This window comes from Diceros bicornis, chromosome X, assembly GCF_020826845.1.
Source record: "Diceros bicornis minor isolate mBicDic1 chromosome X, mDicBic1.mat.cur, whole genome shotgun sequence".
Lineage (NCBI taxonomy): Eukaryota > Metazoa > Chordata > Mammalia > Perissodactyla > Rhinocerotidae > Diceros > Diceros bicornis.
This window is the reverse complement of record NC_080781.1, coordinates 135285941-135307157: the sequence shown is the minus strand read 5'-3', so window position 1 is coordinate 135307157 and position 21217 is coordinate 135285941. Positions and strand designations below refer to the sequence as shown.

The window sequence follows — 21217 nt, the reverse complement described above, 5'->3', positions numbered from 1 at the left end:
TCCCCTGCGAGCCTCCGCTCCCTGCACTCTAACAGGGAGGCTCGGGGCGCCTGCCCTGCTGCGCTGCAGAGGGCTTCAGTGGAGTACTGTGCGTCAAGAGCCGGGAGCTAACAAATGCCCAGTGCGCACTCGCTATCATTTTGAAAATAGAAAGTTCCACCTGGCATCCTGGACTTTGCAGGTGACAGGCATAAGGAAGCAGGTCTTGCTACAGTTGGGTAGAAACCCACAGGAGATTTCCTGGCTGGGGCCTGTGGCAGAGGGGGGATCAGAAGGGTCAGCGAGGGGCTCTCCCTGACCGCAAGCTGGCTGGTCACGGGGTCACAGCAGACACTAAGTGCTTTTGTCCTTTCTCCAGGTGACGGCGCGTATGGCAGCAATGACGACTCTGAATCTGGTGGGTTTGAGTCCCGGGGTTTCTGTTGTAAACCACAAGGAGAAATAGTGCTGGCCCACTCTCGTCTCAGAGTTGGCCTTCCCGACCTTCCCCTGAATGTTTCTGGTAGAGAAGCATGAGGCCAACAGCAGAGGGATGCAGTCATTTACAGGAATTAAGCGTGAAAATCTGGGTCCCTGGGGAGGTGGCCCCATGTGAAGCTTGCTGGCGTGAGACCCTCAGTTAAAGAGGGACTGCACCATTTCCATGTCCTCCTTTCAAGCTTCTCAAAGTGGAAATTCTTACGGAAGATGAGAAGCACTTGGCAAATCCAAGAGGGCACTGTGTCATTTTAATACCTTAGATCTAAGTGGCACAGCCCTCTCACACTGGCCTGGGGGTCATGGGCATTTGAACAAGCTTGGCTTGGTGGCTAGAAGATGAACCAGGTGTCTGAGCCGATCCTTGTGGTGCTATTGGCTTGACTCCACCTCTCCTGATTTCTCCTGCCCTCTCTTTTGCTCAGGAATGTCTGCAGAGACTGGCACCATCGCCGGAGTGGCCAGTGCTCTGGCCATGGCCCTCATTGGCGCTGTCTCCAGCTACATCTCCTACCAGCAGAAGAAGTTCTGCTTCAGCATTCAGCGTAAGTGGATCTGCCCTGCAGCTGCTGTGGCTGTGTCCAAAGTGGTTTCATCCCCCCGCTCCTGCACGGGAACAAACGTGCAAGGGCTTTTGAGGGAAAGGGGCAGAAACGTGAGTGAGTGGAGACGCAAGTCCCTTCCACAGCCTGCCTGAGGCCAACCCCGAGCCGACTTCCCGGGGTGAGGTGGGGATGGAGTTGCACTCTTGGAAATCCCTGGGGACAGATTCAGGCAGAACTGAAGCGTAAACTGGCCTGGAAGAGAGGATGGGGCTGGACTCAACAACCTTGAACTTCAAGGTCTCCAGGAAGTCCCAGAAGCTGCACATCTGTGGGGGCAGAGCCCCGTGACAATGGGACCCTGGGATTTCTGTATGGCCTCGGCTCTCACCCAAGGGGATTTGGGGCCTTTGGAGGCTCTGGGTCAACAGCTCCCTCCCAGGCAGCCGGATTCCCCAGGAGCCGAGGGCAGCAGGCTCCGGGATCTCTACAACCTGGCAGGCAGCACTGTTGGGCAAGCCAGCGCTCCTATTGTTCTGGCAACCCCCCTCAGATCGCAAGAAGTCGCTGCCTGGGTGCCTCTGTTCTAACCCCTATGAGCCAGAAAATCTTAAAATGTGTGGAATCATGAATTGTTTTCAAGGAGTAGGGATATCAGAGAAAGAATCAAGTGTGGTTTGTGTCCTCTGCCTTACAGGCTGGATTTGTAAAAGATAGGTCACTTTCATGTTAGGCTGTATGTGGGAGTCTGTAAGTTGTGGGTAAATTGAATATTTACAGATGGAATCCTGGCTTGGGAGCCCACAGGTACCCCATGTCAGGGAGCCCTTTGAGGGTGCCATTGAGAGAGAACAAGAAGAGTACACTTGTTGGTTTTATAAGCACAGCATTGATATGTTGCTGTTTGCTGAGGGAGTGGCTCTAGTTTAAGACTGGCGATTTTTAGTTCAAGTGACAGATCCTGACTCAGCCATAGTTTTCTTCTTTCCTGAAGCTTAGGAGCATCCCCTGTGAGCCTTCCCCTACCCTTGCTCTGGGCCTCTGCCCTTAATTCTAGCCTGGAGCTGAGCTTCCCAGAAAACTAACCTGGGTCCCAGAATGCTTTGAATGTGGGTATTGCTGAAGTCTCCAACTATTTCTTCATCTGGCCATCATATTTGCTTCTTTTACTCTTGTACAACATTCTTGACCAGGGTCACCACATACAGCTGCACAGGCTGTGCACCGCGGTACTCCAGGGGCACTGTTCACATCTCAGTGTGTAACCTGCGCAACTGTATATGGTTGCCCTGCTTAAGATTGTATCAACCTACCATGGATCCAGAAGCTTGGCTCTAGAGTGGTGTGAACAGGGAAGAGTCAGAAGGAATGCAGAACTGGAGGCTGGATTGTCCTTAGAGCTATCCCTTGTCCCAGCTCAAAAGCAAAGAAACTGAGTGTCTTAAAACAACAGAAATCGATTCCCTCCCAGTTCTGGGACCCAGAGTCTAAGATCAAGATGTCAGCAGGATTGATTCCTTCTGGAGGCTGCAGGAGAGGGTCCTTCCTTGCCTCTTCCAGCTTCTGATGACCCCAGGTGTCCCTTGGCTTAAGGCTGCATCACCCCAGTCTCTGGCTCTGTCCTCACATGGCCTTTTCCTCTGTGTCTGTCTCTCCTCTTCTGTTTCCTATGAGGACACTTGTCATTGGATTTCGGACCCACCCTAATCCAGGATGATCTCATCTTAAGGTCCTTAACTTGATCACATCTGCAAAGAGTGTTTTCCCAAGTAAGGTCACTTCCAGAGGTTCCAGGGGTGAGGACGTGGACATATCTTTGGGGGCCCCCATTCACCCCCGTACAGCTCGTTGCCCTAATGGTGAGATGCGTACAGTCCACGGCTGTCCAATACATGGCTGCTGCATAGCTGAGCAGGACAGCCCCCGTGCCAAGGGATGGTTTTGAGATTGTAAAAGGCGTGGTCAGTAAAGAGAAAGTGTGTCAAAGCTGAGCCCCTAGCTACAGCAAGAACCAGGCCTGGCCTCGTGCGCTCACCACCCACCTGACACCACCTGTGCCTGTGGGTGTCACTGCCCCAGAGTCCCGCAGCCCTGCAGGGTAGGTGTGTTACCGAATCAAGTGGGCTCGCCTCCTGGTGAGTTAAATAAGACTCTACACCAGTGGAAGTTGTCTCACAAAGTCAAGTGTATTTGCAGCAAATAGGAGGCCATGAGGAGTCCCCGAACAAAAGGAAGCAGGAACTTTTATTTGGTTGGGGAATGAATATTCCAAAGAGAGAGGCGGGTGTTTGCTTGCACAGGCTCAGTTGGAGAACATGCTTCCACATAATGAGGCCTAAGCTCTTCCTGGAGAGATCTTTGCATTAAAAATAAGGCATGGGTCATGGGCGTAGCTCTTGTGGTGAGGCTTGGTCAGTTTCAGGAGGGCTGCTGGTTACGTCTCCTTAATACACAAAAGGAAAAGAAACAACTTGGAAAAACAGTTAATTGCTTCCAAACCCACCTTTGAGTTTCTCCAGGCGCCTAGTTGGTGACAGGCGCAGCAGGCAGGGCACCCTTGGTGTGTAGACCAGGAAATGCAGGCTCAGAGCGTTGTTGAGGAACTTACGGCAGACGGGAAGCCATGAACCCGGAAGGGGTGCCAGTCAGTAGGAACAGGGTCGGGGGGTTGATTTCCAAACCACAAAGTAGATGTCAGAGTTGTGTCTGTGTCTCTGTGGGGGTGCTCAGACGAAATGCAAATACGTTATTTTGCACGTGTTTCCTAAAACAAACAGGTGTGAGGTTTTGCAAATTGAATTAGCAGACAAAGCCAATACAGCAGGAGAACATGAAGGCCTTGGCATATCAAGTTGAACAATTTATATGTTATTTGGGAGAGAAGAAACCAAAAAGAGGGGTGTTGATGACAGCTGAAAGCGATGTGGCCACAAGGTTGGAGGAAATGGACATGATCTCTCTCTCGCTGGGAGGCAGCTTCAAGGGGAGGGTCTTGCTGGGCTGGGCAGTGGGAGTGAGCCTGCTGGCAGGGTGGCTCAAGCCAGGGAGGCGAGCGTGCTTATTGGGCCGATGATGGCTCCCAGGAAGTTCACAGCACCTGTGCCCCAACAGACCCCTGAGCGGGAGCCAGCGGGCTTCTCCCCAGCCCCGCTCAGTGTGAGGGTGGGCTCGCCCTCTGCCGCAGCCTTCACACCACACCTGCCAGCCCTCTGTCGGTGGCCCCTCCACCTGGGACCTGGGCCCCATGGCCCCCTGCTTGTGGAATCTTGCTCTGTTCCTCAATCCCCTTCTCTCTTGTGACCTTCAGCCTCCCTGCCCCCCAGTTCTTTCCACTCAGTGTGTCAATGATGTCATTGTCCTATTTTTTTTTTTTTGGTGAGGAAGATTGGCCCTGAGCTAACATCTGTGCCAATCTTCCTCTACTTTGTATATGGGTCACCAGCGCAACGTGGCTAATGAGTGGTGTAGGTTCACGCTCAGGATTCGAACCGGCAAACCCCAGGCCACCAAAGCGGAGCATGCTGAACTTAACCACTATGCCACCAGGCCAACCCTCATTGTCATTTTTAAAGCCACATGGTCCCGAGTCCTTTAGCTGGACACACTCGTGCAAGCACTATCATCAGCCCCAGTTTACACAAAAGGGAACTGAGTATGGAATGTCCCCCAAAGTTGAAAAAGACCTCCATTGCTTCTGTATCCACCCCCCTGTGCTATTAACCTTCTCTCTGGAATTCGTAAGTTGTCTCCCCTCCTGTCCCCATGGCCTCCCCTCATGGATTCCAGCAGTCCTCTTGGATCCTCCCATCCCCCCACCTCACATCAGTTGGTTTCCCGATCCTGGGGCAACACCTCTCTCTCACCACCGCCATGGCCCCTGCCTGTCCAGGGCAGGTCTCCTTGTCCTCCATCTGGATGGTTCTATCAGCCTCCAGCCTGCCCAGTCTCCCCCATTCTTCTCCTTGCCCTGAGCAGCTAGAGTGACCTATTTAAAATGCACAGGGATGGCTCAGCCTGCACCTCCCATGCTACCCCTACCCTCCAGGTCACAGCCTAGCCCCTGAGCTGGGCATTCCAAGCCCTTCATGGTTTGGCTCCAAGCACATCCCTTCCCCTCCCTGCCCGTGGCCCCTGTCCCCAGAAGCCTTTCTCCGCAGCCATACTCACTTCCCTGAGTGCGCCCTGCTCTCTCCAGCATCCTCTCCGCTGTCCGCTCTCCCCTAGCTGCTCTCGTTCTTCAGGCCTGGGGCACTCTCCCAGCCTGTGGGCGGGACTACATGTCTCTGCCACGCAGCCTGGCGTGGGGCCCGTGGGGCGGGATTGGGCGTGTTGGTTTTATGTCTGTGACTGCTGCCCCCCCATCACCTTCTGGGCTGTCGGCTCCCTGGGGGACTGTGTGTGCTTCATACACTGGCGTGTCCCTGGCACCTAGGCCAGACTGGAATCAGGAAGAGCCCCATGGATGTTTGTGGGGACCTCCTATCCCTGCACTTTCTGCCAAGCCTCTGCCCAGAGTGTGTGGAAGTCGGGGGGCAGAGCAGAAACCGCTCTCCTGTCTCCACTGTGGTGCTCAGGGGCTTCTGGCCTCTGCTGCCACCAAAGGGGCCTAGGCTTTGGGGACCCTCTGCTTCCCAGTCTCTGCTCCCAGTGCGTCTCATGGAAAGCCTGGTGGTTTGTTGCTGGGGGCTGAGTTCTTGCTCCAGGGTCCTAAGCTTTGTGTCTTGCCTTCAGATGCAGCAGAAGGTCAAGGTAATGACGTGCTTTGACTTAACTCATCTTCCTCTTCTGCTTTGGCCTCGACACTTCATCATCCATCCCTCCCCACCCTGCTGCCCTGGCTCCTTGTCACCACTCCGCCCCTCCCTTTCCCTGCCGCTCACCCACTTGGCTGCGACCACAACCATCTCCAGCTTTTCCTGATACGTGTGCCAGGATGCCACCTGCCACACCCTCTGTCCCCAGGCCACGTGGGGCTGGGTTCAGGGCTGCATGCGATGGGGGCAAGGCCCTGTCTGGGAGTCAGATGCCCACTGGCGGTCGTCCCCGAGGGCTGACCAGAGAGCTGTCCACAGGCGGGAGACAGCCCAGCGCGTGTCAGGTTGGCAGTTGGGCTGTGACCAGGAGGCTCAGCTGGGAACAGCTTCTGCGGTCTCTGGGTCTCTGTCCTGCCCCACCCTGCACCGCATGGGGGCTGGCCACACCCACCAGTGAGCAGCTGCACCGCATGGGGGCTGGCCACACCCACCAGTGAGCAGCACCCGCATTTTATCTGGGCCCATGTGGTGTCCACCTTGAGCCCAGTGAGCACCAGGGCAGGTGGGTGTACTTTTCTAGGCGAGGAGCCTCAGTGCAGCCAGGGATGGCGGAGTGACTTACACTGGTGCCCGCTCAGTTGGTTGGTTGGTTAGAACCATGGCCCAATTTTCCCCCAGGCCCAGGGCTCTGATAACGTTTCCAGTCCCTGGCTTATCCAGGGATGATAAGGGGTTGGGGTGGATAAGGGGTGGGGTTCATTCCAAGTCCTGAGTGATGGCCCTTGCGTCCAGCAGGTGCCACTCCGTGGCTTGAGTGCTGGCATGCAGAGGATGCTTTGTAGAGTCCCCAAGTCTCTCTTGGAAGCAGGTAGAGAGAAAGCGCAAATAACTAAGTAGACCAGAGCAGCTCTCTGTGGGCCCTGAGCCCTCCACGCTTGGGCGGGGACAGCACTTGGCCCCGCTGCCTGGAGGAACCGGTTGGCCATTCCCCCAGGTATCGCTAGAAAAGCCATGCGCTGGCGGAGGCTTTGGTGGCATCTCCGCGGTGAGCCCCATTCAGCTGTCTGCACCTCCCTGCCCTGCATCCATCAGTCACTCACACGGTGCTTGGCTCGCTCTCTGCCTCCCCAGCCCCTGGGCCAGCCCATCAGGCCCGTAGTGCTGAGCCCCGAGCCCTGCCATCAGGTGTCCCCTCTGCTGGGTGGAGCTGCTCTCTGTCCCACAGTCTCACGCATGATGGCACCTGTCCTATGGGGATGGGGTGTCAGGGACCTTTGCCACACGGGCATCATTTCTGAGGACGATGCTGAGAATCCCTGGCCGGGGAGGAACATTTGCAGCCAGCGTCTTCCCCTGAATAAGGACGTTCCGGCGGCCTGGAGGGCAGGGTCAGAGATTGTTCAGGGACTTGTGCCTTTTCACTGTAATGGAGGACTTGCTCAGTTCTCCATCATGGCCGGGGCCCTCTGGTTCTGGGTCAGTCACTAACTCTGCCCTTTGCCCTTTGCAGAGGGTCTCAATGCAGACTACATGAAGGGGGAGAACCTGGAAGCCGTTGTGTGCGAGGAACCCCAAGGTGAGGACTTCTTGGTCACTGTCCCTTGCTGAAGGTCTCCTGGTCGGTGGGCCCAGCACTGAGCAGAACTGTGCTAGGGAAGCAGGGAAGCACAGAGGTATCTGTTTCTAGAATTTCCAGCTGGAGCAAGGCGCTGCAGGGGCCCAGGGGTCCCAGCACTCTGCCCCCGATCAGCCAGACTCCAGCTTCCTGACGCCAGCGATGCTGGGCCAGCACCGGGGCCATCTGGGGCTGTGTCAAGGACTTCTGTGCCCTGTCGGGGCTCAGCCTCTGCTCTTGATCCATCTGAGCCTGAGCCCCAGGCCCTTTTGCTCCCGGTCAGGGAAACTAGACACGGCTCAGACGAATGCTGACAGAGCTGCAGGGAAACCTTTTGATTTGAAAGTTGCCAAAGGCAGGAGGGAATTTGGTTAAAACACAGACCTCAATATTGGGGTCCATGCCCCTCCCTGCCTCCCCCTTCCGTAGTCATCAAGCACTTTCTGGGTTTAGGAGTCGTTGGCAATTGGAGGCTATGTAAGGTCAGGCTGCCGGCCTGCAGTGGCCAACCTGTTGAGGCAGATCTGCCCTGTGGCCCCAGAATGCCAGTGAGGCGCTTGAGCAGGGCTTTGTGAGGAGGAGGAGCAGGCCGGTTTTCACCAGCCGAGATCTAGAGGGGCTTTCAGGCTGCAGTGGGTGCGGACAGGGAGAGAGGGGGGACCAGGTACATGTTGTGACTGGAGCCAAATGCAGCAGCGGCAGGGCCGGGGCCCCGCAGGTGTGTAATCGGGGGTGAGGTGCTCCATGCCGTTGCTTAGGATGAGTATCCGGCAGCGCTGCCCTGAGTGGGTTCGAGAGCCCTGCAGTAAATTGTGGGTGAATCGAGTCTGCAGTAGCCATCACCATGATAACGGTCAAGCCTCTTAGCCACCATGGTGGGAGCATCTAGTGCAGGCCAGGTAGTGTGCGCTTTATTTAAAAAAGGCCTCCCAGCAGCCCCATCCGGAGCATTCCTGTTTTACGGATGAGGAAATGGAGGCTGAGCTGTTGATAGGGTCTGTCCAGCTTCCTCCTCCTCTCCAGGACCCAGGCTTGCCCTCAGTGGGGACAAAGTGAGTGCCAGAGGGGAGGTTGTCCAGGATGGACTGAGCGGCCCCAGCCATTGGACAGAACACACAGGGAGCCATATTTCTGTTCCCAACAGGGGCTTGATGGTGGCTCTGCGCCTTCTGTGCAGGGGGAAATGCATCCCTTCTAACGGGCGTCTTCTCTCCCTAGTGAAATATTTCGCGCTGCAAACGCAGTCTGCCGAGCCGCCGCCACCCCAGCCGCCCCAGATCTGAGGCCTCTGCCCTGCTTGTGACTCAGCTCCTGATTTCATTTGGACCCACAGCTGCTGCACTGCTCGTTCCATGTCGCTGGCTTCTCCTTCTGTTTTCCGGATGAGCTCTGGGCACGTGCAAGTCTGGTTTCTGTGCCCACCCTGTTGCAGGTGCTCTGAAGACACACGGTGTTGAACTCGGAGGCCTGGCTCCGGCAGAAAGCCCAGCCCCTGGGTCACCGACTCCCCAAAGCCAGCCTGCCTCCAGGCCATAGTGAGCTGGGGAGGCCAAGAGGACAGTTGTGGTCAGGGGATAGGAGTTTGAATCCAGGGCCGTGGAATCTGCTCCATGCTACGCTGACGGGCTATGGCGGGTTTCTTCCAGTAGGCAGCCCCTGGCAGTAACCTCGAAGAGCTATAACTGGGGGCCCAGCCAGCACCTAGCTCTCTTGGAGCCCCTGCAGGGAGCAAACCAGTGAGCAGCAGGTAACCCCACACATACACACCCCAGGGGGTGTTTTTATTTTGGTCCTTCTTTCCAGTTCCAGCATTTACACTGCTGGACTTGCAGAGAGCTGGTGCAAGTGGAGGCTTTAATTTGTTTAAGTACAGACGTGCATGCCATGATAGTCCTGCCCTGAGATTTTAGGAATCTTCTGGGAAAGTAGGAAGCTGTGGCTCTCAGGCCTCATTCCCACCTGATTCCATAGGGGACTGGGTGCAGTCTCCAGGCTGACATGGTTAGTTTTTGGGAATCAGTTATGCATTGGAAATGAATTTTATCCTGAGTTGGGGAGGTGCTCACCCTCCACCCTGTTTGTGTTCTTATTCTGGTAGCAAGAGCTACAGACATCAGGAATGAACATCAAAGCCTGAAGCATGCCGCTCATTTGCCTAAAAATGTATTTGAGGAGGAGGGAGTGAAGGGAAAGGGGCGTTTGCTTGGATTCGTGAAATACACCTGACTCGATCAGTGCATAGTGACCCCACCTGGCCTGGCCTGTCCTGATGAAGGGTACTCGGGGGCCGTGCTCACCCTGGTAAATGCCAGAACCCAGGGACTGGCCCTTCGCCTGGCCTGACACTGTCTGGTTTGGGCTGGAGCAGAGCTGGGTTCCTGGAATGTTCCGTTTGGCCTACACGTGGTCCTGTCCCTGAAAGCTCTGCTGTCAAAGGCTGAGCTGGAGTCTAGTGCCACTGTCCACTGATAGTCAGTTTGCAGTGTCAAAAAGCACTTCTGGAAGCGTAATAGAAGTCAGCCAGAAGGTACGGTCCTATTTACACAACTTCACGTGCCTCTTTGCACTGCACGGACAGCCCCACACATTCCACAGGCTGTGTGTTAGCTCCTTCACGTCCACTGAGCTGGGATGAGGCAACCCTGACTTATTGGGAAACAACTGAAATCTGAACAGACCTTGCAGGTCACATCATGCCTGCCTCATGTGTGCGTTTTAGTGGTTGTTTTAAAAACACACTCATTGTGGGATGGTAATCTGTTGTAGAGTGTCTCTCAAGACTGCCCTTCAGATCCATCCCTGGTACATGCCCGTGGACCCTGAAACGCCCCTTCCCCTGCTTGGCAGTTTGTCCCGGACAGGCTAGGATTGTGTGTCTGCAAGGGGCGTGCAGAACACTGAGGAAGGAAAGGAATGAGCGAGGGAGGCACTGCTTGCAAAGTTTGCCTGCTCCCAGCGCCCCCCCCCACCTCATTGGCCAGATTGTTGTCAACTTTGCCAGGCTTGTCCCTCCAGAGGACGGCAAAGGCTGCGAGCCCCCCCACTGGCTGGTGCTGGGCTGGAGGTGGCTATGGAAGCTTTTTGCATCCATGGCTTGTTGCCACCTAGATGGGTGCCCTCAGGGCCGGGGGAGGGCCAGTGTCCTAAGTAACAGGAGTTGGGCAGGGGTCAGGGCAGTGCTCAGCAGCTCATCACCTCAGGACAGGGGCTCACCAAGGTGCCCAAGGCATTGTAAAGAAAGAAAAATGAGGCAGCACTTGTGTGTGATAAAATATTTCTCTCCCTGCCACCAGGAAGTGTGAACATTTACAAAGAAGTCACAGTCATGGTGGCTACTGGGATGAGAGAGGGATGTGGCCCATGTGTCCCTTGGCATGGCACTGGCCCTAGAGCTGTCGGGCTTCTCCACTGGGAGGCCAGGCGCCCGCCCCTTAGCTCTACAGTGAGGCTTGTCTGATGGTGAAGACCCTGAAGTCCCGTGGCTGCGATGGAAAGTCAGCCCTGGCTGGGGCTCTGTTGTCTCAGCAGCACTGACCGCAGTGAAGGGAAACCCATCTTGCTCTTCCTCAGTGCTCTCGGTGCCTTCTGTAGGAAGCCTAGCGCCCAGACCTGCTCCTGGAGACTGGCCATGCCTGGAAGGGCACTCAGCCACCCATGGCACAGTTCTCGTACCCCTTCTGCACTGACGCCTGCAGAAGCCTAGGGGGCTCTCTGGTAAGTCTCTCTCTCTGAAAGGTGCATTGGCCAGCTGAGGCCTGTCAGGTGACATAACGTGAGTGAATGAGAAAGGCCAATTGAAAGTCTCCCGTATGTGCCAGCTTCACCGGGAGCAGCAGCGGCAGCGGCAGCAGCTCTGTGTTGACAGTAACAACTCTGAGCATGTGCGGGGTGGAGGCACCACAGCTTGGTGGGGTGGGCGCCCTCCCAGTGGGGGACCCACAGATCAGTGCCAGGTCCACTGCCTCGGACAGTTGGGTTGGGGGTCGGTACCAGCTCTCTGAAGAAGAAGAAATGGAGACTGATCTCAGAATCCCCTGTACTTTTTGTGTGCTTCTGTGTAAGTGTGAATTGTGAACTGTCTCGTGTTTGCATTAAACAAAGTGGAACCTTTGTCATTGCATTCTGATGGCGTTAAGGCACTTTCTTTGTCAAGTGATGTTTTTTTTTTCTTAACTTACGATAGATAGGGAACTGACCTCATTCCCCTCCTCCCCAGTCCAGTCTTTCTTGAGGTTCGAGTTCTTGCATTTACCCTCTCCATGAATGGCTTAGTGTCAGGGCTTCCAGGGCATGGTCTCCTCCTGGAGGGGAGGCCTGGAGATGCAGAGTGATGTGCCCGGTGTGACAGGACCAGCGAGGGGCAGAGGCAGGCTCCAAACTCGCCACTCCCACACCCGCTGTTCTGCCTTCTTCAAAGCCAGGGTCCAGGGTAGACTCATTACCTGCGATTGCTTCAGGCCAGAGAAAGCCGAGGAGGGATGGGGGCCCGTGCCCCCTGTTACTCATTGCACCCAGGTACAAAGTGGCTATTGGGGATAAAAGTGTGCCCTTGTCATAACCTCACAGTGTGACTTGCAAACTGAGAAGACAGCTGGACATTTCAGCCTGAGCAGGATGCCGTGGCCACTGGGAGAGTTTTCACATGGAGGTGGGTGTTTTTGTGCCATACCAGCCTTGTAGCAAAATGGCATCAAGTCCTCAAACCCAAACCCACCACGGGACTCTTCTGGGCAGAAGTTCTGCAGGGTCAGCTGGGGTCTGGCGCAGTGGTCCTCTCAGCCCTGCTGCTTGGTGTCACTGCTGGGGACTACAGCGACAGTGACTGCTGCATGGAGAGTGACCTGCAGGGGGCGTTGTGGCTTCCTCTAGGACTTTACAGCCCCCAGAAAGGCCAGTGCTCCTCCTTTGACTTGGAGTGGGGGCCCCGGGGCCTCTCAGAAGTCCACTCCATTTTCCATTCTAGGGCTCAGGGCCTCGAAAGACAGCCCTGCCTTCCTGGAGCTGCACCCGACTCTCAAGTGTCTCCAGTCCTCTTTACCTGTGTCCTCAACATTTTCCTCAAGGTTAAGGTCAAGGGGCATTGCAGATTTTAAAATCAGACTACTTACCTATTTCAGCCAAAACATTCAAGACATGATAAGTTGCATTTATGATTTAGTAAATGAATGAAATCATAGAAAGGCACTTTATATATAGTAACTGTGCCTGGCATATAACATGTACAGAATGTTTACTATTACTAATTTTCCCCAAGGGAAAAATATACTGAAATACTTAAAAGGCAACAAAAAATGAGACCACAGAGCAAACATATTATCATTTTAATTACAGATTGAAATACAGTGCATCAGATGTGGCAAATACGATACTGTACCAGTTTTTAAAAATCTGAACCATAAAAGTTTTACATTCTAGTATACTTAAATAAAACCAAAAAAAAGAATTGCTTACGTAACAAAACTATACTTCAAGTTGTTTTAGAAACAGTTGTGTGCTAGGAACATTCATACAGAGAAAAATGGTCTGTTGTGCTGCTCTCAAGTTGCATGGGAGTTGCGTAGGGCTCAGCAGGAAGGGGAGGGGCGGGCAGCAGCCAGGCACCAGCTCAGCACCACCCCCGACCCACGCGCCCACCCCTGGTGCCAGGCTAGTTGACCTCGGCAAGAATAAGCCCACTTTGCTTCTCTGATTCTGTTTGTTAGAAGCATCATCCAGTCCACACCAAGTTTAATAGGCTTAGTGCAGCTGGGGGATTAAATGATATTTCTGGAAAAAAATGGGAGATGTCCCCATTTAAAAAATATTAGTATATAATTGAATAATCCAGTTTATCCATTCACAAATAAGCTTTCAGGTATGGTGGGAGCATAAATCAAAAGTTAACATCAAACTACGATTTAGAAACATCCCCCAGATGCAGATGATAAAAATGGAGACTTGATTTTATGTTATCAAATTATCTTGAATAAATATTTGACACCTTATGGATACCAGATTTTCTGTAAGAATCAGAAAGTTCCAAGCTTAAGAATCATCTATTCTCTAAGTATTTGACTGTAAAAAACCTTTAAGAATACACTTTCAAAAATAAGGTCAGGATGCAGGACTTTGCGTGGCATCCAGTGATTTGAAAGCACGCAGACAGTGCAGTGCACTGCACTTGGGTCTGGCCCCAGGAGCTGCGGAGGCCCCACTGACGCTGCAGGCAAGCCTCACTCCTGCGGCCATGGGTCCCAGTGACTGGCGGGCATGGCATGGCAGGGGGAGGGTGTGCAGGAGCTGTGAACATTAGCGGCCGGACCTGGGGCTCGTACAGTAATTCTGGCCCCGACTGATGGAGGCCCGGAGTCAGTGAGTGAAGTTGCAAAACCAGGAGGAGAGGCCTGACTGGCTGAGGTTGGCTCTGAGATGAGAAACCCAAGGGACGTGTGGGCTCTGCTTTTGGCAACTGAAGCCACAGCACAGTGGCTGCTCTAAAATATCAACATTCAGTCACAGGAATAAACTGGGCTGAAGGGATTGTGATAAAACAAGAAATAGTCTTCAGACAGGCAGAGAACAGGTGAGAGCAGACTTGCTCTGATGCAAACAGCCGGCAGCAGTCAAGAGCGGGAGGCCGTAAGGTCGGACGGCACAGGAGCGATGGACAGGCGTGGGGAGGCCAGCGCCTGTGCAGAGCTGCCCGAGTCCTGTTTCCCCTCCGCAGGGCTGGAGGACTGAGCGTGCCTTGGCCATGCCATCCCAAGGGAACCCTGCTATTGCCATGGATGGCCCGGGCCATCTCAAAGGGCAAGAACCAGAGCTAGGTGAGGACAAGCCCGTATCAAGTCGAGGTTTAAATGTACACACAACAGCATGAGCTGGGTTTGACAGGAAGTTCTCGTGCCTTCCAGTTAAGCAGATCCCTCCTGGGGTGACGAGTCTAAACAAACATACAAAAGGACATAGGAAAATAAAGGCATGTTTCTCCTTGTAAAAATACCTCATATGTACATGACAGTAATGGGTACACGGGGACACTGCATGAAGAGACCTGTAGGATCGAGGGCACTGTTCTGTCCTCTCCCTCCAGACGGTGAATTTTACAACAGTGTAAGTTGCAGCAAAGAGCTGCAAGAAGCCACGTGGCTGGCAACGTGGTCCTAAGTGAATGGTGTTTGTAATGAAGGGTTGACCTTGGAAGGAAGTGCTCGAGGCCTCCTTCAACCCAAGCACTGCGTCCCAGTCCCTCTAGTTTTTCCAGAGCTGCCTGCACGACAAGAAGTCAGCTCATGGGGTCGCCAGGACAGACGGCTACCCTGAGAAGACCCTGACAGGAGGAAACGGGGCTCACAAAACAAAACGCACTTGACGACCGTGGGAGCTGTCCCTTAGCCACACAAACGGGCACTGGTTGGAAGTGCCATCCAGACGCAGAGGGCACTGGGCCTACTCCTAAAAGACAAGACACAAGCTACAGCCAGGACGGGCGGCAGGTCCCTTGCTGAGCCGCTGGGGAGAGCAGTGGAGCAGCAGGCTGTCTGTTCTTGACAGCTGGACTTGCCGGGACGGCCGCCTCTGGGCCCGTCAGACCGAGGTGTGGACAGGAGTGACTGAGTGGGACGGCGACGAGCCCCGCTCGGACGAGGACGAGGCGCGCGTGGCCACCTCCCGCTGCAGGTCCTCCACCCTCTTCTGCAGCTCTGCCCGGACGGCCAGCAGCTCCTTGAGATTCTGGTGGATTGGCATCTGCGGCGAGCAGAGAGACAGCAGTCAGCAGCCGGCCCAGAGCTCCGCGCGTTTCTGACACCATGCACTTCACCATGTGGCCCCAACCTCGACGCCTCGTGCGTCCAGAGTCTCCTAGGCCATTGACTGGTCTGTCCCCAAGTGTGCAGGGATGCCCCCCCCCCACACAGCCCAGGGGCTTCAGCTGACACTGCGGGGAGGCCTCCGTCACCCTCTGGCTCTCTTTCCCTGCTTGGCCAGGGTGCCAGAGAAGACAAGCAGGTTCAGGTGAAACTGCACCCCACGCAGCACCCCAGCACGCCCGTGCGGACTCAGAGGGAGTGGGCTTCTGAAGACTGCCAGACATGCTAGCGGGTGGCCGAGCCCATGCCCCCCCCACTACCTTGGCAGTTCTGCATTTTTATAAATAGCTCTGCTGACTGAATATTTCTGTGAAATCAGCACTTTCTACAACCTGAAGTTTTGTTCATTTTCATCTGTTGGAACAGGAGCGGGCAGAAGCTCCTGGAGAGGGGAGTGCCCAAGGAGGGGTTCCCCTGGGGGGACTGGCACCTCCCCACTCCCTCCGCAGGGAAGGAGATGGGCCTTGGTCTCCAAGCCTCCACGCAGCAGCACGGGCACCAGCACCACAGCAATGCCTCACTCCATGACCTTTTCTCTTATAAACCCATCGCTGGGTGGTGGGCCATAAAGAAATGAGAAGGGGTTTCCTGGGGCATGGGGGATGCCCAGTCTGACTATTTGGTCACAGCACCCCACCCCCTTGCTCAGCTAACAAGCCTTCCTCGGCACCTGCTGGGGGCCCAGAGAGCCAACACCTGGCTTTCCCTCATGGCACTCCCAGGCTCAGGGTGAGGCGGACCAGGGAGGGAAGTGACCAGCTGGTGAGGGAAGGAGGCACAGGGTGGGGTCTGGGGAGCTCCTTCTGTCTGTCCTCGCTCCCAATCCAGTCAGGACATCAGGACACAGCAGGCCACAGGCCTGGGTCAAAGCCTCAGCCATGCCATGTGAAGCCCATTTAACACCCTCCTGTGGCTTCTTCTTGCTGCTCTGAGGGTAACATCCTGATCTTGGCCTCAAGGCCCTGTGTGGTCTCACCCTAGCCTGCCTCTCCTGCTCACCTCTCACCAGGTACTGCGTCCACTCCCCTCCTGCATTCCAGAATCTTTCAGGTTTTGGAAGATGCCACACCTGTACTGTCCTTCTGCCTGGAGTATTCTTCCCCCACCCTTTTCACCCACACACTCGGCTTCATCCCACAGGGACCAGCGCAAAGGGCTCTTGCTCTGGGTGGGGGTCCTTCTGGACTCCATTTGCTTTGTCATCTACCTCCCCCGAAGACTGTGAACTGTCCCATCAGGGGTGCCAATGGGGATCAGCCCAACAGGAGGGAAGGGAGCGGGGACAGAGACCAGAGAGAGAGACAGAGACAGGAATGATTGCTTGTGAGAGAGGAGAGGGGGAGGATGAGAGAGGCAGAGGGCAGCCAGGCACCTCCACCGTGGTAGGGTGCTCAGTAACTAGCACCAGAGAGGCAAGGAGAAAACTCCTGACTGGGGCAGGCCACAGGAAGAAGGGAGGGGACAGCAACATGTGAGTCTGACGGCAAAGGCCCCAAAAAACAAGGGAGTTACCTTATTTGCTGCTGATCCTAGAGGCCACTGTGAGGTGGGAAACAGCTCCCCTCTTAGCCTTAGGACCTATTTGGTATTTTCCGGTTTGCAGGATCATTTGATTCCAATCAGACAACAAAACACTTTGCAGTCAAGCTGCCATTACTGACCCCCATGCACGCAGCCTCGGAGAGGGGCCGCCCATGCTGGGAAATACACAATTTCACACACGCCCAGGGGTGAGACTCTCATCTTACATCTCCATGCAGCCTTTCGTATCTTTTCCCATATGTCATCTTCATTTACAATAAATTAAAGGCATGCTTGTTCGAGAAAATGCTCATCTAAGGGCGAGTCACCCAGTGAGTGTTAGCATGTGGGTGTCAGAGGAAACAAGAGGGCTGCCAGGCCCTCTGCCCAGCCATCCTCTGATGGACACCCAGGGAGCCCCTCTCCAGGCAGCCAGCCCAGCCCCCTCCTTCTCAGAGAGAAGAGGCCCAACAGGCTTGTGTCCCCTGCCTTTCCTCCTGTCCCCCCTCCTCCTCTCTGCCTGGCCTGGCTCCCTGTCCCCTGTCACTGGACACCCACCCCAGCCTTCTTGCTGATCCCTTTGCCACAGTCTTCACTGCCCCCCTCCCCATTCCTGTATCCCTAGTGCTGCCAGAGTGAGCTTTCTAGAACATACACCAGGCCTTGCCCTGCAAACCCTGGGATGGCTCCCACGGCCCCTAGGATCAAGTCCAAACTCCCGGAGATGCTTCCCAAGGCCCTCCACGGCCTGGGCCTGCCCACTTCTCTGGCCTCCAACGTCACCAAGGCCCAACCTGCTCGCCAACAGGTTCTGTGTGCCCAGCCCCTAGGGGGTGTCCAACACGTGCTTGTTGCATTTGGGATAGGGAACTGTGGCCCATGGACCGCCTCCAGTTCTCCCTTGTGTGTAGCACAGGGCAGGGAGAACAAAAAAAGCTGGACCACCTGCATGCCACCCTCTAAGCACTGTGCCCGGTGCTTTGTGGGGATTCATTTCAGACTTGCACCCCTGTGAGGTCTCAGTGAGGCTCGGGACCTTGCCCCACATCAGGTATCATGTCACCACCAGAGACAGGTGTCATTGCCAGAGACAGGACTTGGTTCTGGCCTGGGGCAGCCTTTCTTTCCATGACTACACATGGCAGGCAGCAAGAGTTCGGTGAGCTACGGCTCCTCTGGGCCTTCCCTATGCATCACAGGATTGGCATGAGTGGTAAGAGAAGTCTCATGTGTACAGTGCCCAGAGGTACACTAGAGGATGGCGACTTGCAGCAGCAATGGCCATGGTTATCATTATCGTCATATGATCACGACGAAGCTGACTCTGCTTACACGTGTAAGAATCTGAGTGCATTTGAGAAGAGATGCATCCTGTGGTTTGCAGGTTTTAAGAAAGATCTGGGCCCTGCCCTCACCAGATTTACAGTGGAGCGCAGGGCCAGGCTTGTAGCGCCAGCAGAGGGAGCTAGTGGGAGAGCAGGGAGATCTTAGTCACAGGGGACACTCCCCGCCCAGCAGCATTTCTTCAGATCTGGGGCGTGCTGAGTAGAGAGGAGAAACGGCACTCTCCTGCAGTAACCCAGAAGCCCAGTGTAAGCAAAGGCACTTCAGTTCAAGTTGTAGTTCTGCGGGGTTTCCCGCTAAGGTTCAAGAAATCCCACTAACCGCCTGTCCCTTGAGTCAGCCAGAGGACTATTTGGAAACTTTCTGCACTGATTTAAATAAAGGAGAGCCTTTCTGGCACTCTTCCTACAGCCCATCTTCCTTGTTGCTACAAGAGATGAAATGGAACCACCCAGGAAAGAAGAACTCATCGAAGTGCCTGAGCAGGACAGAAATACACAGCAGTTAGGAGGAAGCTGCTGGAAGGCGGAGGCTGGCTTGGGTTCCTAAGCAAAGTTGACCCTAGTGACTGGAAAGAAGTGTTCAAGAAGCCCCCGGGTTTAGCTGCTGTTTCGAAAACAAAGCAGCAAGGTGGGAAAGGAGGGTGATTCTGGAATGGGGCTCCCGTGAAAGGAGAGCAGTATACCCTGCACTCAGACTTCCTTGGCTGAGAGCTGTGACAGAAGCTGCTGACGGGGCTGCGACCTCTCTGGCTCACTGATGTTTCCAGGCACGCACGCATGCCACTTCAAAGACAGTTCTCCCTCAAACACAACTCTTGTTTTGGGGACGGTTCAATTTAGCAACAAGGAGTTGTTGTGTCAGGGGCCTACCCCTGCAGAGTGCAAAGTCTAAGGGGAGAGAGATACAAATAAATAGCAAATTGTCACTGCGGCCTGGTGAACGGAATCCGGGAGCTCAGCTGAGGGGACTCGGGGCCAGGGGCATGGAAGGCGTGGGCAGCTGGAGCCGTCAGGTGGCCACAGGCGGTGATGCCTGAGCTGTGACTTAGTTGGGGAGAGCAAGGTGTCTCTGACACCAGGTTGGAGCACAGACTGGAGAGAGACCGAGGCAGGGAGACGAGATAGGCTGGTCCAAGAGCCCAGAGGTTTTGGGTTTGGAGGGGAGGTTGAGGGAGAGGCAGGGGGAGACAGGAAAGGATTAGGATGGGCAGACTTGAGTGGGCTGAGGGGCAAGAACTGCAGGAGGCAGAGGGAATCGGGGAAGGCTCCAGGGCCTGCAGAGAGCAGATGTGTCAGAGGAACGAGCCTGGAGAGGAGGAGGGCGCCTCTTCACTCATTCACTGATTTGTTGGCCTGGCCACATTTATGGAGTTGCCCATTAACTGCCAAATACCATGACAGGTGCTGGGGACACACGACTAGGCCAGGTGTGGCCCGTGCAGTTTCAGGCTCACGATCTGTAGGGGCGGCAGGCAGGGAAACAGGCGATGTGGTATCATGCCCTGGGGAATTCTGCAGACCAGCCTGGGAGACACCCTCAATCCCAAAGTTTGCTAGTTTGGATGGTACACATTCCGTCACCCTAGCACTAGGTGAGCAGGGACGAGGACACCCGTGGGAGGAGGGAAGGCTCGAGGGCAGGAGGGGTACCAGGGGCGAGAAGGAGAGAGGATCCAGTTCCTGCTCATCAGGGGCCCCCCAACTAGTGGAGAGTGGCACAAAAATGCATGTCTCTCTGATCCCAGGAAGGCTCCACAAAGGGCTGGAAGAGGTGATCAAACACTAACTGAAAGAAGACACAGAAGGGAGGCTAGTTCAGATTAGTGGCCCTAGGAGGCGGGAGTGCTGGACAGGCTCTTCAAGAAGGGGTGGGCGGGGACAAGTAGAGGGCGAGCAGGAACGGCCCCACCCCATCCACGACAGCCACAGCTGCTCTCCTCCTTCCCCGCCCCGCCTGCAGAGGGGATGGGGATTGACCACATTCCCTTTACTCTCAACTACATTCACCTGGAACAATTTCTCAGCACAGGGACAGCCACTTTTAGTGGGGGCAAGAGGTACGTGGAGGCCAGCCCTGTGCCCATCAGGCTGTTGTGTGACCAACTTTGGCTGCATGACTAGGAAATGGACATTTCTGGATCTTCTGGGCCTCCTCTGCCTCCTCCTGGAGCAGGAAAGATTCTACTGCAGTGAGACTCAGGCACCAAGGAGGCTGCAATACTCATGGGGAGCCAGGAGGCTCCCCGTTTTCCTCTTTAGAGGATGAGTCACACAAGGTATAGGTCACTCAGAAGAGGGACAGGGAAAGAATTTGGGGACCACGCTTATTCAAGTGCCAGGCAACTGAGAAGGGAAATGAACAGCTCCCCCTTCCCCATGGTTAGTGGGGCTTGGGGATTGTTAGGGGTTGAATTGTGTCCCTGCAAAATTCATATGTTGGAGTCCTACCCCCCAGTACCTCAGAATGTGACTGTATTTGGAGACAGGGTCTTTACAGAGGAAATCTAGTTAAAATGAGAACATTAGGGTGGGCCCTAATTCAGTACAACTGGTATCCTTATAAATAAGGAAAATTTGGACACAGAGACATGCATAAAGGGAAAATGATATGAAGAGACACAGGGAGAAGACAGCCACCTACAAGCCAAGGAGAGAGGCCTGGAACAGAGTCTCCCTCACAGCCCACAGAAGGAAGCAACCCTGCCAACACCTTGATCTCAGACTTCCAGCCTCCAGACTGTGAGACAATACATTTCTGTTGTTTAAGTCACCCAGTCTGTGATACTTGGTTTTGGCAGCCTTGCAAACTAAGACTGAGCTGAAACATGCCTGGAGAGATTGTGAAGACCCTGAGGGAGAGGGAAGGACTGAGGAGGAGGAAGGCAGAGGGGAAAGGGGGACTGGTTCATCTATGGGCCAACAGAAGCAATGATGTTCAACAAGGCCCTGGAAACATGCTCCTTGGTGGACTGCCAGTCAACTAAGAATATTAAACTTACAAACCCCTCAGCAGAAAACCATCTGTTCATGGAGCTGAGGGCTGCCTCCATCAGTCTGCGCCACACCCAGCACCAACCAGGCCCGGGCTACCCACGTAGGAGACTGGGGGCAG

At 54.8% G+C, this 21217-nt stretch overlaps 2 protein-coding genes across 2 annotated transcripts in view; one reads left to right on the top strand and one right to left on the bottom strand.

The window, feature by feature from the left end:
- The window catches only part of CD99L2 (CD99 molecule like 2), a 96657-nt gene extending 85130 nt beyond the window's left edge, over positions 1–11527 (top strand). The window contains exons 6-9 of the mRNA XM_058534886.1: positions 359–397; positions 903–1022; positions 7284–7349; positions 8607–11527. Coding sequence (XP_058390869.1) covers positions 359–397; positions 903–1022; positions 7284–7349; positions 8607–8671 — 290 coding nt within the window. The 3' untranslated portion in view covers positions 8672–11527. The remainder of the gene's footprint in view (positions 1–358; positions 398–902; positions 1023–7283; positions 7350–8606) is intronic.
- Positions 11528–13543: 2016 nt separating this feature from the next.
- Positions 13544–21217, bottom strand: part of MTMR1 (myotubularin related protein 1) — a 67608-nt gene continuing 59934 nt past the window's right edge. The window contains exon 15 of the mRNA XM_058534885.1: positions 13544–15116. Coding sequence (XP_058390868.1) covers positions 14955–15116 — 162 coding nt within the window. The 3' untranslated portion in view covers positions 13544–14954. The remainder of the gene's footprint in view (positions 15117–21217) is intronic.